The sequence below is a fragment of the Notamacropus eugenii genome, chromosome 1 (assembly GCF_028372415.1).
Source record: "Notamacropus eugenii isolate mMacEug1 chromosome 1, mMacEug1.pri_v2, whole genome shotgun sequence".
Classification (NCBI taxonomy): Eukaryota; Metazoa; Chordata; class Mammalia; order Diprotodontia; family Macropodidae; genus Notamacropus; species Notamacropus eugenii.
The window spans coordinates 282,139,098-282,156,317 of record NC_092872.1 but is presented as its reverse complement, the minus strand read 5'-3'; the positions used below and the strand labels follow the sequence as shown (position 1 = coordinate 282,156,317).

The following is a 17,220-nucleotide window of genomic DNA, read 5'->3' as shown; positions in this document are numbered from 1 at the left end:
TATAAAGAGTGGGTCCCCTCCTCCAGCACAGAAAGGGAAGGAGAAGCTGGGAGGAAGGGTCAGGGGGTTTTCTGTCTGACAAGTGCCATGCTGGCTGCTGTCTATCTTCCGGGGACTTGGCTGCTCTGCTTTCTGGCCGCCCCCTGGCCCACCCAGCCAGAAAAACTCTTCCACATTCGGGACCACTCAGACATAGAGGAATCTGTCCTGCACCAAGCAGAGCCTGTCACTGACCTCCATTCTGCTCAGGTAGGAGAAAGCACTGCCAGCCCCCACCACGCACACATACACACACACACACACACACACACACACACACACACATACACACACACACACACTCCTCACCCTAGGATTATGGAAATACTGCTTTCTATACAGGACTCTGGACATGACAACTTCACCTTTCACAAGCTCTGTGATATACTCCTTCCAGGGACAGGCAGGCACAATCCTTTCATGGGATTTCATCCAACCATTATTCAGTCAGTCCACAAGCATTTATCAACCACATCCAATGCACCAAGAATGGATGGGTTTTGTTCCCTATGCTCTCTAAGGACAACATGCCCAGAGTGATGGAGGCCTTCAGTGGAATGTTTAGATTTGTTTTCCATTTATTTAAAAGGAAAAATTCCTTTTTATTTAAAAGAGTAAAAAACAAAACTTTGCTGTCAATAACCTCCTTGGGATGTAGGGTGGGGTGGAACCCTGACAAAAATTAGTCCAGACAAGGGGAGAGTGGATGGATCATGACTGGCATCTGCAGAGGGGTGAGTGCCCACATCGGTGAGACCATGGGCCCATCAGAACATCCAAGGGTTTCACACTTACTGATTCCTTGTGTTTTGGAACAACAGAGAGCAGCAACCTTCAAACAATTTGCCCTCCCCTCCCCCAGATGCCCCACTTACCTATCCGCTCCCACCCTCCCCAGCTTGTGGTACTGAAGTACTTTTAACCCACAGCAGACAGAGCATGGCCCTGCCATGATCCACTTTCTCCCCCTGAAATGTTCTCTCTCAACTTGGATTCTATTTCACCGTATTTACTATTCTTTTGACTCTGCTTTCTTTGGTCTGTATCATTTGGACTAGAGGACAATAGGACCCCAGAGCTAAAGCTGGGAGGGAACTGGGGACCATTCAGTTCAATGCCTTCATTTTACAGATGAGAAAACTGAGGCCCAAGGAGGAAAGGTGACATGTCTAAGGTCACACAGAAAGTAAATGTCACCAGTGGGATTTGAAACCAGGGTCTCTGACTCTAAAGCCAGGGCTCGTGGATTACAGTTCTCTGAATGATTCACATGTGAAGTAATTCCATTAAATGGGTGTGCCATCATATGTTCCACCATCCCCCGGTTGATGGGCATTTGCTTTGTTTCTAGTTCCTTGTTATCACATAGAAGTCTATTATAAACATTTGGTATGACAAATCTTTTCTCACTGTTAGAACCATCTCTGTGGTGGGATCTCTAAACCAATGAGTATGACCACTTCAAAAACTTTTCTTGCATAATTACAATATTCTTTATTTCTTTTTATTTTGTACTTAATCATCAATAAATACAAACATTTCAAGATACAAAGAACAAGGTGGATGGTAAAGAAATTGTGAACTTATATTGTGTTCTGTTTTTTAAGACAGAATTATATTTACACACATATATGTACAGGTATACACCTGCCTCAGACACTCACTAGACGTGTGACCCTGTGCCTCAGTTTCCTAGTCTGTAAATTGTGAGTCATAATAACATGCACCTCACAGGCTTGTTGTGAGGCTTATATATTTGTAAAGTGTGTTTCTGCACATTTTAAAGCTGCCTACAAAATCTAGGTACAATATGTGTGTACACATACATGTACACATATGTATGTGTATCTGTGTACCTATGTGTACACATACACCTTCTAATAAACTCCTGAGTCTTCCTTATTAGAATAGGGTCTCCTTGAGGTCAGGGGCTGTTTTTACACGTGCCCATCCACCCCCAGTGCCTCCACAAAAGAGCTCCCCTTGGTTGGTGTCCTTGTTCATTTCCACCATTATGTTGTGGGTGCTGGTGCAGCCCAGCCCCATCTCCTTCATTCTTCCCACATGATTGGTTCCTTTCTGGGTGACTGAGTCTGTTTGAATCAGTTCATGAACCAGTAGACATTAGCCCTTCCCAGCTTACAAAGCATTGTCCTCACACCAACCCAGTGAGGCAGTTAGTGGGAATATGAACATCCACATTTTAAATAAATGTGAGGAAACTGAAGAAGATGAAATGAGTTGGCCAAGGTCACACACACATATGATGGTCAATGGATCAATTTTTCATTAAAATTTTAAGTAAAAAACTCAGGAGGGAACATGGTCATCTTCAGATTAAAGTGATTGACTCAAAAGTCCATGGTTGTCCTCTGATGAGACCTGAGGGGCTGCCATCGGAAGCGGGATTAGGTTCATTCCCCTCGGCTCAGAAGGTGGGACTGAGCAAGGGCAGAATCGAAAGGGAAGCCAGTTTGGCTCAATGAGTGGAATGGCACAGTCCAGGGATGAAGAGGCTGGCCTTAGAGTCCAATTCCAACTCTCTTATTCAGTACATGAAGAATCTTGGCCAAGCCACCTCTTCTCTCTTAGCCTTGGTTTCTTTATCTGTAAAATGAGGTCAGACTTCTACCTCCATCTGTCATTCCATCCTAAGCTGTCTAATAACTGGAGCTACCCAAAAGTGGACTGGCCTACAGATAAGGTAGTGGGTTCTCCCTCACTAGAGGTCTTCCAACAGAGATGGTAATATCACCAGCCAGGAATGTTGCGGACATGGTATATAACTGATAAGGGAACTGGGAGGTCCTTTCCAGCTCTGCTGTTTGGCTGGATTTTAAACTATAGCAAGAACAACTCTATATTAGCTGCTAGAAAGCAAGCAAGAAAGGATAGTACAAAGGGAGGGAGAGAAGGAAGGAAGGAAGGAAGGAAGGAAGGAAGGAAGGAAGGAAGGAAGGAAGGAAGGAAGGAAAGAAGGGAGGGGAGGGAGGGAAGGGAGGAAGGAAGGAAGGAAGGAAGGAAGGAAGGAAGGAAGGAAGGAAGGAAGGAAGGAAGGAAGGAAAGAAGGAAGGAAGGAAGGAAAGAAGGGAGGGGAGGGAGGGAAGGGAGGAAGGAAGGGAAGGAAGGAAGGAAGGAAGGAAAGAAGGGAGGGGAGGGAGGGAAGGGAGGAAGGAAGGGAAGGAAGGAAGGAAGGAATAAAGGGAGGGGAGGGAGGGAAGGGAGGAAGGAAGAGAAGGAAGGAAGGAAGGAAGGAAAGAAGGGAGGGGAGGGAGGGAAGGGAGGAAGGAAGGGAAGGAAGGAAGGAAGGAAGGAAGGAAGGAAGGAAGGAAGGAAGGAAGGAAAGAAGGGAAGGGAGGGAAGGGAGGAAGGAAGGAAGGAAGGAAGGTAGGAAAGAAGAGAAAAAAAGAAGGAAGGAAGAAGGGCAATGGAGGAAAGGAAGAAACCAAAGTCTTTCCCAGATACAATATTCGCTATTGTGCTAAGTGATCGTCAGTACTGTAACGCAGCTGGGTAAGTTCTTTTACCTGCTGTTTCCTAGTCTTGACTAAGTTGAATTCTTAAAGAGTGAGACTTTTCCAAGTTGAGATACAGTTCACTATCTTGTAAAACAAGACTAGTCTGTGCTCATCTTGTCTTTGCTGCACATCATCACACAGAGTAAGCCCCCTCCCCCCTCCCCTCTCTGAGTTCATTTGTAAAATGAGGCTGGATGAGATGGATGGCCCTTCCACTACCACCAGCATACTTAAGATATTTCCCAAAGGAGTCAGGCTGAGCATCAGGAATCACTTCCACTTAACAGCTATGTATCCTGCAAAAGAATTACATCCAACAAATGTGTATTAAGCACCTTCTGTGTGTAGAATACTGTGCTAGGGATAAGATAACAAAAACAAAACCAGCTTTCCTCCCTGACTCAAAGAGCTTATGTTCTATGTACACCTTAATGAATAAAAAACATTTATTATTAATAAAAAAAGTATAATGTGCCAGGCACTTGATAGATACCAACCATGTACACAGAAAGATGAATATGAGGACTTGTATAGAGTGAGTTAAACCTTGAAGAAAAAAAGGAGTCTGAGGGTCCATGGCACATAGTAGGCTCTTAATAAATGCTTGCTGATTGAGAAGTAAAGAAGAATGCACTCCAGGCATGAGGAATACAGTCACTCAAGCAAACGGTCCAAGGTAGGAGATGGGACATCAAGTGAGTTCAGTCTGGTTGAAACAGAATGTGGAAGGAGGAGTCATATGCAGGGAGGCTGGAAAGGTAGATGGGAGCCAGACGGTGGCTCTGCCCTGCCCCCCTCCACAGGCTGGAGCCTTTGCCTCCAAAGATACCTTGAATTCTTTTTCTGGGTGTTTTCCATATACCTGTATCTGTACATGTGTCTCCTCAATAGAACATAAGCCCCTTGAGTGCAGGGACTGTTTTGCTCCCCCCAGGCTGGACCCACAGCAGGAGCCTCATAACTGGCTGGTAACCTGCTTGATTGAGGAGCCCACAGACCCATGGTTTTAATTGTGTAAAAAGACCAAGCTGATACAGTGATGCTGGAGTCATGTTTTTATTTTTATTTCAGTTGTTCTTATCCAAATATGGCTGGACAGAAGGGTCCAGTGGGGGGATGGCTTCCTCCTCCGATGTTTTGGGACCCAGCATTGATGACAAACCTCCTGCGGAGCTTAGAGATCTCCCCAGCATGCAGGAGGCAGCTTCCATGCCAAGGCCGAGAGGGAAACTCCTGGGGGGCCTTGGCGGAGACCCAGGCCTCATGAAGGCCATCGCCAAGTTCCAGTCCTTCAGTCAGTTACCAGTGACTGGACAGCTAGACGAAGCCACTCTGGCAGCGATGAACCAGCCCCGGTGTGGCATGCCTGACCGCCAGCCAGTGCAGAAAGTGACCTCGCTGCCGCTGGCTTTGGGCCCTGGCTTGGCTCAGAGACAGAGGGTGCCTCTGAGCAACCAGCCCAGAGGAGGAAGCGCAAGCCCAAGTGCCAAAGTGCGTAAGAAACGATTCCTGCAGAGGCTCTCACGGCAAGAGCAGGAGCCGGGACCCCCACGTGCCCCTGGACGGAGAGCTTTCTCTAGGAAGCTGCTGAGGTGGAGGCTGGTCGGGGAGGGCTACAGCAGCCAGCTGTCGGACGAGGAGCAGAGGTTCATCTTCAGGTTGGCTTTCCGGATGTGGAGCGAGGTTACCCCCCTCACATTCAAAGAGGACCGCTTTTCTCCAGCAGCCCTCATCGACATCAAGCTGGGCTTTGGAAGGGGTGAGTCCGGCAGTCGGTCAGCGAACACTGACCATCTCTGGCTTAACAGCACCTCTGTTCCAAACCTACCTCTGTCCTGCATTTCTTACCTCATGCCTCAGTTTCTTCATCTATAAAATGGGATGGCTTGTACCAGGTGGTCTCTGAGGACCATCGCAGGTTGAGCTCTGGTATCCATAGAGCCAGATCCGTGATCCTGGCCTGAGCTTCCTCATGTGTACAAGGCGGGGCTCCAGCGTTAGCTCTTTTATGTGGCCCCCTTTTTCATCAGCCCCCAGGCCCCGACACACACACATATGCATGTACATACACACCCAGTGGTTCATCTGAGCCGCCTCCACCGTCACCAGGACGACACCTGGGCTGCAGCCGGGCATTTGATGGGAGCGGCCAAGAATTTGCCCACGCCTGGAACTTTGGAGACATTCACTTTGATGATGACGAACACTTCACGACGCCACCCAGTGACAACGGGATCAGTCTTCTCAAAGTAAGAGACTCGCCCTGAGGTCAAAGAGCCTGAATGGGTTTATAATTTCTTTTGAGAAATTTAAGCCGACTCCCCCCCACCCCCACCCCATAAGTCCCTATTTCTTTTAGCTTTAATGAATAAGAGTTTTGTTAAACACAGCAAACCATAGTCATTGAAGCAGTCTGACGCTTATCGATCGCCTATCGCCTGAGAGGCCTAAGAACGTGCTGAAGGCGTCTGTCTTCCTCTGCTAGGTAGCAGTTCACGAAATTGGCCACGTCCTAGGCTTGCCTCACCTGGACAGGATGGGATCAATAATGCAGCCGAATTATATTCCCCAGGAGACTGGGTTTGAACTGGACTGGGCAGACAGGAAAGCAATACAAAAACTGTACGGTAAGAAGGTACCCCAGGGAAACTCTCTTCAAGTGTGAGCAGGGCGCTGCCCCACCCAGGAGATGCTACCGGGGGGTCCTGGGCTTGTCCTGCCCCGGGAGACGTGTGCCCAGACGCATGGTTGGGGGCGTGGAGGAGGCGACCAGAAGGAGGCCAGGGGCTCTGGGCTGGGTTCCTCCTGCGGGCGCCCTTGCTGCTGCATCTCTCTGGGATGCTGAGCCCAAGCCCTCAGCCTCTGGAGGAGCCGAGATCGGACAGGGCGTTCAGGGTTCGATCCCCGTCCTCTGACTCTCAAACTCTTGCAGAAAGCCGTTCCTTGAGTCCACGGCGCAGGGCAGAGTCTGTCAAAGGGTTCCAGGTGGAAAGTTCTGACGGGTAAAGTCTTGACTACTCTCATTGTCACAAGGCCAGTGTGAATAGGAGGCAGGATTTGAGCCCAGGTCTCCTGACTCCCAGTCCAGGGTTCTTTCCCATCGCACCACGGTTACCTCTGTATTTTGCTTGGTTTTGTCTTGGGTTTGCTTTGGCATTTGTTTGATCTTGCCTCCACCCCCAGGGTTCCACTTTCATGACCGTGACTTCTGAATTTCCTTGAGCCAATCACACTCTCCTCTTATCCCGTGACTCTCTATTGCACACTCCTCCCGAATCTATTCCCCTCCATCCCTCAGCACTTTCCCAGGGATCTCCCCAATCTGGCTACACACTCCTCCGCGCCCCATCTCAGTCCCTCAACGAGGCTGTCCAACGTGCCTTGATCCTTTACTCTCTATGCCCCTCTCCCACGCCCTTATCCTAAAACTGCTCGCCCCTTACCACCTTCCACGTCCTCTGCTCCTCCTCGCAAGTCAGCGGTGGAGGCAACCAGCGAGGGAGGGTCCGCTAAAATCCTGGGTTCTCAATCTCTTCGGGGCCTTCCCTGTGGCAGGGCCATCCCTTGCCTTTCCTCTCACTGATAGTCCAGCCTATTGTCCACAACAACCATTCTGTAGCTTCTTTTCTGTCTCCAAGATCCGCTCCTCCCCAGCGTCCTCTGCCGGCTCCCCCTTACCCCGACTCTCGCTGAGGACAGCGCCTCCTAATTTACCCAAAACAAACTCGAGGCCATTCGCCTTTCTGCTCCTCTTACACAGCCTCAACCCTGGTCCGTTCCACCCTGTCGGCTCTGAGGGAGAAGAGGTGGCCTTTCTCCTTGAGGCCGACCCTCCCTATCACCTTTGGGCCAATCCTCTTCTTTTTCTTAAAAAAAAAAACAAACAAACAAACAAACCCAAAAAACAAAACAACGAGCATTTATTTCGTCTCCACCCCTCCTCCCCCAGCCAAGGACCGACCTAGAGAAAAGGCTCTCCGAACTCAAGGGTCCAGGGCCAAGTCCACGTCCTGGTCTCGGTTTTGAACCCCTCCCCAGTGCCAGCAGGTGGGCTGCGCTTCTCCTCCGTCCCCGGGGTGGGCTCGGTCCTCCGTAGAACTGTGCTGGCTCTGCTCGCTTCACTGTCCATCAGACCCCTTGGGTCCTCCTGCTTTCCTCTGAAACTATCCCTTGCATCGCTCCTTGTGGGGCAGAAATATTCCGTCACATCCATCCCCCAACCGACGGACACCTGCTTCATGTCCAGTGCTTTGCATCGCAAAATGTGCTGCTGTCCATAATTGGGGACATTTTAGAAGGGGCTCTTCCTCCTTCTCTGATCTCCTCGGGGGACAGACCTAGCAGCGGTGCAGGGTCAGAGGTTTTTTTGCAGTTTAGTAGCTTTGGGGACATAGTTCCAAACTGCTCTCCAGGATGGCTGGACCAGCTCATAGAGCCACCGATGAAAGTGCCCAAGCGGGCCTCTCTCCCGGTAGCCCCTCCGACCTTGGCCTTTCCTCAGCTTTGCCGGACTAATGGGTGTGAGCTGCAACGTCAGAGCTGTAGATGGATGGATAGAGATAACAAAGGGATGGATAGAGGGAGAGATAGATGCATAAATGCTTGGAGAAAGGGATGGATGGAGATATAGATGGAGACATGATTAGAGATAAGAGGGATAGATGGAGATATAGAAAGGACAGAGAAAGCAGGTAGATAGATAAGGTAGGTAGATGGATGGATGGGATAGATGAATGGATGGATAATACGATAGATGGATGGATGGATGGATGGATAGATAGATTAGACAGGTGGATAGATGGATGGATGGACAGATAAGATAGATGGAGAGATGGATGGATGGATGGATGGATTTACTGACTCCTCTATAGAACACAAGGCTCTTGTGAATAAAGACTGTTTCATTCTCTGTATGTGTACCCACAACACCTATGCTGTGCTGGGCATGTGGTAGCCAGTATATACCAATTATGAACAAACCTGTCTAGGTACAAGTGCTTTTCCAACAGTTCTGTAAGGGAAGGGACTCTCCCTCTTGCCTTTGCATACCCAGTGCTGAACCTGGCAGCTTCCCACACCCACTTGACAGATTCATGTGGATTATTCTGCATCAGGGTCATGTGAGGGACCGTTTGACGTGGCCTTCGACTGGATCCGCAAACAGAAAACCAGGCACGGAGAGCTGATCGTGAGTTTTAGCACGTATTTCTTCCGCAGCAGCTGGTACTGGCTGTATGAAAACCGCCACAACAGGACCCGCTATGGGGATCCGATTTTCACCCCCATTGGATGGCATGGAATTCCCTCTCGTGACATCGACGCTTATGTCCATATATGGACGTGGAGAAGAGACGAACGTTACTTTTTCAAGGGTATGAGTTCCTTGGGGCTGGTTCCACTTTTCCCTTATCTGGTAATTTGATTCAGCCAGCATTTACGGACGGTATTCCCAGTGCCTGGCTCCACCAAACCTTGGGAGAAGTCCATCCTGAAAGCTCAGTCTGTTCATAGTGGAGTCCTCCTCTCCACCATGGTGGTACATCAATAGTGTCTTAAGAAAGGAAAACCAACTAAATTAATCTGATCTTATCCATAATTCCAAAAACCTGAAGAAACTATATTGCTTCAGCTTGATTTTCTGTGACCTTCTGTCTTGACCACATAACCTGGGATATTTTCCATCTGACTCCCCAGATCCTGTAACAGCTCCTGGCACATGGTGGGGAGCGAAGGGGGAGGTGTGAGCATCTGTCCTGGTCAGAGCACCTCTCAGGTCTTATGGTCAGATTGGACCCCGCTTTCTAGGGAAGGGCACTGACAATCTGGAGTATGTCCAGAGAAAGGCAAGCAAGGTGGAGATAGGGCTCTGTGGGAGCTTTCCTTGTACTGAGCAAGCATCATGGAGTGACACTTGCCATACCTTGCATATAGTAGGCTCTTAATAAATGTTAGCCAAGTTCAATGAGAGATGACAGAAGTGCGGAGGGGCACATGCTAGCAGCAGTCTGTGCCAGAAGGGCTGCTGGGGATTGTTCTTCAGCGCCCTGGGGGTAGGGGCTGACCTTGGCTGGACCCAAAGGCCTTCCTCACCATGAAAGGCTGTCTAGAAGACAGCCTGAAAAGGAGTGAGTTCTTCTTTGGCCTCTCTTGGTCACTCCAGGCTGGACTAGGCCAGTACTGGAACTCTATAAGTATTGGCCAACGGAGTAGGGCCCCATAACTAGTAATGTATAGCAGCAGAATGTGAGGTCCTTGAGGGCAGGCCTAGCTCACTTTTTGTCTCTGAATCCCCAGCCCCAAGTACCATATCCAGTACACAGCAGGTGCTCAGTAAATGCTTTTTGGTTGAAAGTGCAAAACAAAAAATTAAGAAAAGCAGGGCGATTCTATCAGGAGCTCAAAGCAGAGGGTGATGTGTTTTGGAGAAATCTGGGAAGGCCTCAAAGAACACAGGCAAAGGGAAAGGGAGGGGAATCAGGGCTGAGGTGGGTGAGGTTGGAAACAAGACTTGGGGCTGCCATGTTTCCAGCCCATGTCTGTCTTTCAGGAGAGCACAACAGATCCCATCAAATGCTCTGCTAGAACCTAGAAAAACCTGCAGCCTTCCCTTAGCAGGGCCTGAAAAGCTTTTTTTTTGTGTTTACCAACACAGAACTTTAATTATCTGTTCTACAAGTCTTTGCCAGAAATAAAAGTTAAAACTTCTTATCCTACAATGTAGAGACTATTCTCGTCCCTTTCTAAACACTTGGGACATTTGCCCCGCTCCAGGCTGTGAGGGCTTTCTTGGTCTCCAAGGTCAGACCATAGAGTGCCCCTCCAGAAGGCTGGCATCCTGTCTACACTCATTCCCACCCCCAACCTCAGACCCTCAGTTAGCACAAGGAGGATGCACACCCAGGAAGAACTGGAGAGATAGTTTAGTCCATCCCACAAAGGGGTAGCGAGGGGCCCCAAGGCCCTGTCTTTTTTCATCTGGAGTGGCCTGCAGTCAGAGACCAGAAAGGATCCAACCACAGGGAGAAGGGACGTCACAAACACAAAAAGGGGGACTTTTTATTGTTAGCCCAAATGAAAATCTTTTTATAAACTCACATAGTCGCCCTCCCCCTTCACCCTAGCAGGAATGAGTAATTTGATTAAAAACAGCACACAGATGATATAGCCTCGGGACTGAGATTTTTCAATGTTCAAGCCTCCCATGGCTTGAAGTGAATCTTTGTGTTAAAAATCCCTCATGTACAACCATTTACACTGGCATCAGAGAATCTCGATTACAGATGGATAGGCCTCGGTGGGGGCTGCTGCAACACAGAATCGGAGCTTAATAAACCTTTTAATCTGCTTGGACCACTTAGCATAAACTTAATTAGGAAGTATACTTAAGAATGCCCCACCTCCAAATGGTCATCCCTCCTTAATACAATTGTTCTCAGTAGTGTACCATCCCCCTTCATGCAGTCAATTCTTGGAGCATTGATGAATCTAAGACATTTTTGGAGCATGGTTTACAAGAAGTGCTGAACTGGGTGCTGGGAGACTTAGGCCATGGTCTGGCTTTGCTGCTAATAAGAAAGATTCCACAAAGCTGGGAATAATCCACATCCGGGTGTTCGTTTTCCAGGGCTTGAAGGAGTCATGTTGTGGAACAGTCCTTACTTTGCTTCTGTCCCTCTGCGGTTCTCAGGGAGTCACTACTGGCGGTATGATGGGGACAATGACCGGGCCTACACAAAAGATGAACAAGGGAGGAGCTATCCCCAGCTCATCTCAGAGGGCTTTCCTGGCATCCCAAGCCCCTTGGACACGGCCTTCTATGACCGAAGGACCCAGCTCATTTATTTCTTTCAGGGGTCTTTGGTAAGTGGAAGGCCTCCTCCTGGGTGGTGTGGCTAAAGCCATCTGCTTCTTGAGTGCCTGAGATGACCACGGTCTTGCCTCACTTTTCTTTGTGCCCTGCAGGTGTTTGCGTTTGATGTGGACCTACACCAAGTGGCTAATTCTTATCCAAAGAGGATGGTCGACACTTTCCCGCCAGTAGCTCCCCCAAACCATCCTTTCAGGGACATAGACTCTGCCTATTTCTCTTACGCGCATGGTGCCACTTTTTTTTTCAAAGGAAATGCATACTGGAGAGTGGTGAATGACAAAGACCGCCAGCAGAACTCTTCCCTGGCTTTCAATACGCTGCTACCCAAGGAATCCATCTCACAGAAGTGGTTTGACATTTGTGACGTTCATCCTTCCACACTGAAGATGGAGGAGCAAGGTGCAGACAGAAATACCAGCTAGGAAATGCTCAGGTAGAGGAAAAGGGGTGTTTGTAGGAGCATGCTTGAGGGACCCACTCACACCCAAAGGGAAAGGCTTGTGCTGGTGGTTTCTGGGAACAAGGCTGGACCATACAACGGACAGTGGGAAGGACAGGTCCCTGGGGCAAGGACAAGGTCCCTTCACCAAGGTGAAGAGAATGTTAGCACTAGAGGGATGGAAACTCATCTCACAACACAAACTCCATACTTAGTGACGTGTAGCTCTGGCTGAAGCTGGCACCAGGAGTCACAGTCTAACCCAGAATACCAAGGTGATCTTTTGGTCCTTAATTCTCATCTGAACTTTCTTTATACTATAGGGGAATGCTGCATCACAGGATTCTAGAATCCCAAGAGAGAGATCTTTAGTCAAAGATCCCTTCTTCCTTTTAGAGAAGGAAACTGAAGTACAGGAAAGGGACATAGTGCTGTATGGATTTGAAATCAGAGCCTTCTGACCTCAGATGCCAAAGCCCTTTCAGAACTCCACAGTACTATCCCCAACTTCCTTTCCTGAGTAGTTTTCCCAGCTCACTTCAATGCATGAATTCTTTTTTTTAGGATGGGGTAGCAACTTGGAGCAGAATGGGCTTGAACACAAGGATCTCAAAGCACACCTTGGAGGCTGGGTAGCTGGGTTTTTTCTGTTAACAACCACGACTGGGACATAAAAAGTCCATTTCTCATCTAAAAAAAAAACAAAACAAAAAAACAGAGCTAGTGTTTGATGTGTAATGACTTTGATGGCAAATTGTCACTGAGAAGACCGGACATTCAAGGCCATAATACCAAACTGACACGATGCATTGGCCCCTGCAGAGGACCTTGTGTTTAAAGCACTTTTCCTCAGAACCACACCAGCAGATGCTCAGTACAATCATAGGGGCCAGAGACCACTGACTGACTCACAGACCTCACCCTGAAGCCAGCTGGGATAGGCCAAGCTGGGCAGGCAACAAGACGATGGACCACCATCAATGCTGTGTTCTTTCCTTGTCATTAAATGCCTCCTGACAATAACAAAAGCCAAGAACAGAATTTCTCCATTGGAGCCCTGAGGCTTTCGGCCCTGAGTCATCCATCGTTCTGGATGCCGAGGCAGAGAGATGGAGAAGGGTTATGGCCTGGTAGGGAACAAGGCAGGATGGAGTCCCTGCCCCGCAATGATTCAACTGGCAGGGCGAGCTTGGGAAAACACCCCCAAGTCTCCAGGCTGGACCTGGGGACTTCTGGGGGCCTCCTTCCAGTCCCAACATTCTAAGTTCTTGGCTGAGCTTTCTGCTCCCAGAATGGTACAAAAACCCTCATAGCAGAGACATGACAAGTACCGAATGCCCAATATCTAGGGAAAGAAATGTTCTGTGTTTCCCAAGGTGTTTTCTTTTTTTGCTGTTTGCTACGAAGAGAAATGTAGTGGACAATTTGCAACTATAAATAAAGGCGGCACAAGGTGATTAATCTATGCACATCCGTGCCATTGACAAGAAAAATTAAGACAGACAGTGAGGATCCCAATGCTCAAGAAGGGAGAGAGATGGTGGAGATGGAGGGATGCATCTTCACTGCCTTCCCTCAAAGCTGAGGGACCCTGGGGTACCCACTGTGGGCCATCATTCTGAACCTCCATTTTGTAGGGGGCATCCCTTTCGGACTCAGGGGAGGGAAGCTAACCCAACAATTGAGAAACCTGTCTGGTCCCTGGCCCAGCCCGTCACTTCTGTAAGAACACTGCTGACACAGCCACCAGAGTCAAGTGCTCAAGGACTGATGCAAAAAATCTGAATTTGCTTGAAATTGTAAGCATTCCAGTAAAGAAACAAATGGGGTGCCCAGGACGCCTCAGGCTTTCTATTGTTTTCACTAGAACTACTTTCTACTTAGATCAGCCCTAATGGGAAGGAGCTGAAAGGGAAAACACACTCTAAAAATGGATGCGTCTATTCTTAATAAATAAATGTATTTATTTAAAATATCTTTCTTGCCTTTTATTCACAGTTTCAAGTTCAAAAAGAAAAGAGGGGTAATAGTATTTTCTTTCTTGATCAACTGCCATATTAAGTCAGAGTAGTGCCAAGACTTTTGGAGCGTGAGATAATCAAGCCAACTGCCCAACAGCCAAATTGTGTTAGAAAACTCCTGTCTCGAAGCTAAAAAGGCACCTGTTTGTGCACGGTCATAACTGCATGGGGGCAGAAAACGTGTCTGGGCTCTATGGGCAGCTCCTGGGTGTCCTTCAACTCGAGACTGACCCACTTCTCTCTGACGCTCATCAGGGCCCAAGATTTCCCTGCTGTAGGAGAGCGTTTAGTCACAGAATCATGATGAATCTGTCCAGCATTTGGGAGTGCCAGACCAGGCCCCCCATCTCAGCACCTCAAGTGCTGGCCCCTCCCAACCACATCCAAGTCTGACTGTCCTGAGACAAGGACAAAGGTCTTTCCCTGTCCGTCCCCCACAGGCAGGATGCAGTGTTTCTCTCATTGTAAATTAAACTAAGCACCACACGGACGGACAGATGGACAGACAGCCCCAGCCCCCGTGGTTACAAGGCACTGATCACGCTCTGCTGTCAGCTGGTTAGGCCAGTCAGGGGGGTGGTGGCGTGGCTTCACTGGCCTCCTTGCCAGCAGAGAGCTGGCCCATCAGGTGCAGGATCACATCAATTCTCTCTAGGAGGGTAGCATGCTGGTTCGCAGTGGCCCTCAGGAGCTGGGAGTACATCTGCTTGTTGGTCTTGAGTTGCCCCTCCTCATCCTCGCTGTGACTGCAGGGAAAAGGAGATACAGTCAGTAACGACAAGCACCTGCGCTCATGTCCACTCCAAGCCCCACACATTGCCCCAGGCTGCCGCCTGACTGGTATCTCTTCTGATCCCAGATTCACCAACATGTTCTACTTCTTTTCAGGTCAACCCCTAAGTCAAACGAGCTCCATTTTTCTCTGGGCTGTAGACTAAGTCAATATTGGTGGTGGGAGGACTGTCCTGCCTGGTTTTAGCAGCTGGTAGCCAGCCAGTCCAACTTGATCTTGGCCTCCTGGGACTCAAGCCCAGATTTCCTAGGATCCTTCCTGGGATCCAGAATTGTCCTAAATTTTAGGAGAGTTTCCCTGAGCTTTCCCAATTGCTCAAAGAAGGTCAATTTTCAGAAACCTGGGGCTGGCAAGCTAGGAATGTCCAGGTCTTTGCCCATGGGCCAGAATTCTGAAAAGAGCCAGCCTTCCTCTACAGCCCCCGAGGGCTAGACCACAGGCCACCTGCCCAAGCAAACAGCAATGTGAGGGGTGGGGGTGAGGGTGGGGCAGATACTAGACATATAATGCCCAAATGTCCCCCAATTAGACTATAACTTTCTACACATAGCAGCCAAGATGAGGATCTCTGGGGGGCTCATTAAGGGAAGTTGGAAGGAACTCTGAAAGGCAAAAGAAAAGGCAGGGATGTGAGAGAGCATTCCCCATCTGGGCCACGAGTGGGCATGGAACCACTTGGATTTCTGGTGCCTGTGGGTGGTATTTGTGACTGATGACCAGCAGGTTGGGGACCTCAGAGATCACCTAGTTCCACCCTCTCCATCTCACAGTGACATGCCCAAGGTCCTAAGTAGCTAGGGAGCGAGTGGTGGAGCTGGACAGTGACCTGGGACCTTGGCCCAGACTCCTCCTGTCATATCATGCTGCCACAAGAAAATGCCAATGTTGGACTTTCAGTCTTACAGTTCATGTTAAACAAGAATATCCATACCCTTATATGAAGGTGAAACAAACATTCGATAGGTTAATTATGAAAACAGTACAAACAACTAGAATGCAGGGAAGTGGCCCAAACTCTAAAGTCACTGGGTCATTCTGGCTGGCTGACCATGTAATTCCCTTGGCAGCTCACTCCTCTACCAGAATCTGCTCTCACCAGTAAATGGGCATTGCTGTACAAATAGGAACACTCGTCCAGTGGCCTTGTCTGACCCTGAGGGCCAGGGGTTCCTCCAGGGGCCCTCTCTGCCTCTGATCATGCTTCTAACTTTTCATTTCAATAACTGGCTCTTCAGCCTGACTAATGGACATCAACATTTTCATTAAAATATGCAAAAGGATATTGTCTGATAGCTTTTTTGGAGAAAATGAGCAATTGATGTTCTTAAAATTTTCCTCCTAACTAATCTGACCAGGTCTCTTCAAGATAAAACCCATGGAATCTTGGTTCCTCCATGAAGACTTCTCCCAGAAAGTACTGCTTTGAAGGTCATCTGCATTTCTGTGACAGTGTTTTGTTATAGCAACAAAGCCCAAAGTGTCTAGCCATCCCAAAGCAATCTGCTGAACACTGAGCATTAATACATGTTGCAAAGACAAATGAAATGCTACATAAGCCACCTGCCAGAAGAGACAGCATTTCAACAACAATGAGGGCAGTATCCACTTTCCTTGACTGACTTAGCTGCAAGTGCCACGGAAATGTCTGAATTAACTGGCTAAAATGCGACAAGACGTCTTGCTCAGCAGAGCCCAGTGGCGAGCCTTGTGCGGGCTCACAAAAGCTGCCTGAGTCTGGTGGGATCCATGGTGATTGTTCCCTCCTCCTCAATCCCCGCAGGGGCTCAGGAGTGACACATTTCCCTCTTGGATGAACAGAATTATAGATCAGTGTTTCATTTGAATGTTAATAAAGAAAAATGTTCGCTAGAAACCAAGCTTCTCCCTGGCCAACACTCAAATAACACTTGAAATAACATGTAAACGCACTAATCGACCAAATAAAAGGATCCTAAGAACAGTCTGAGTTTACCTTGCAAACCTTGGCCAAAATCACCACAAATGTGCTGAATCAGAATTTCTGTGTCTGGCAGATAACTGAAGCTGACCCTCAGCAACCTCAAAAAAAAAAAAGCCATCCCCCCTCCCCCAACAGCAAGAAAAACCCCAAGATCCTCCAGGGGACTGCCCATGGACCGAGAAAACAAGACATGGTGCCTGACACCTGACTGTTAGCCAAGTATCACAACACAGCCTGGGGCCATCTGCACATCCTCACATGCGCTATTCACTACTGTTGCCACAGCCACCTTTAGATTCTGAAAGTACCAAGAGCAGGAGGGCCCACCTGTTCCCAGGGTCCCACCTCACGCTTCGTGACAGTGCCCCTGCACCCAGACAGACACACCAGGAAGAATCTGAGCTCACTAACAACTAGACTGTGTCTATGTCAGCCCAGACATGGAGAAAGGCCAGGTGCTGTGTGGTAACAAGTGCTAGGGATATCTGGTTCTAAATCCCACCTGTAACACCTGCGGGCTATGCAACCCTGGGCATGTCATTTAATCACCTGAGTCTTAGTTTCCTCATCTGTAAAATGG

The 17,220-nt window shown here is 48.6% G+C and overlaps 2 protein-coding genes across 5 annotated transcripts in view; one reads left to right on the top strand and one right to left on the bottom strand.

Annotated features, from left to right (window-relative positions):
- MMP21 (matrix metallopeptidase 21) lies at positions 1 to 13,834 on the top strand. The gene is made up of 9 exons (XM_072629030.1): positions 1 to 249; positions 4,629 to 4,676; positions 4,758 to 5,316; positions 5,667 to 5,806; positions 6,043 to 6,184; positions 8,672 to 8,929; positions 11,245 to 11,417; positions 11,520 to 11,860; positions 12,431 to 13,834. Exons 1-8 carry the CDS (start codon positions 88 to 90, stop codon positions 11,847 to 11,849), a joined length of 1,812 nt encoding a protein of 603 aa, XP_072485131.1. The 5' UTR covers positions 1 to 87; the 3' UTR covers positions 11,850 to 11,860; positions 12,431 to 13,834.
- Positions 13,810 to 17,220, bottom strand: part of EDRF1 (erythroid differentiation regulatory factor 1) — a 38,285-nt gene continuing 34,874 nt past the window's right edge. For all 4 annotated transcript variants that reach the window (XM_072629028.1, XM_072629027.1, XM_072629026.1 and 1 more), the window contains one exon: positions 13,810 to 14,633. In XM_072629028.1, the coding sequence (XP_072485129.1) occupies positions 14,456 to 14,633 (178 nt within the window). In that variant the 3' untranslated portion in view covers positions 13,810 to 14,455. The remainder of the gene's footprint in view (positions 14,634 to 17,220) is intronic.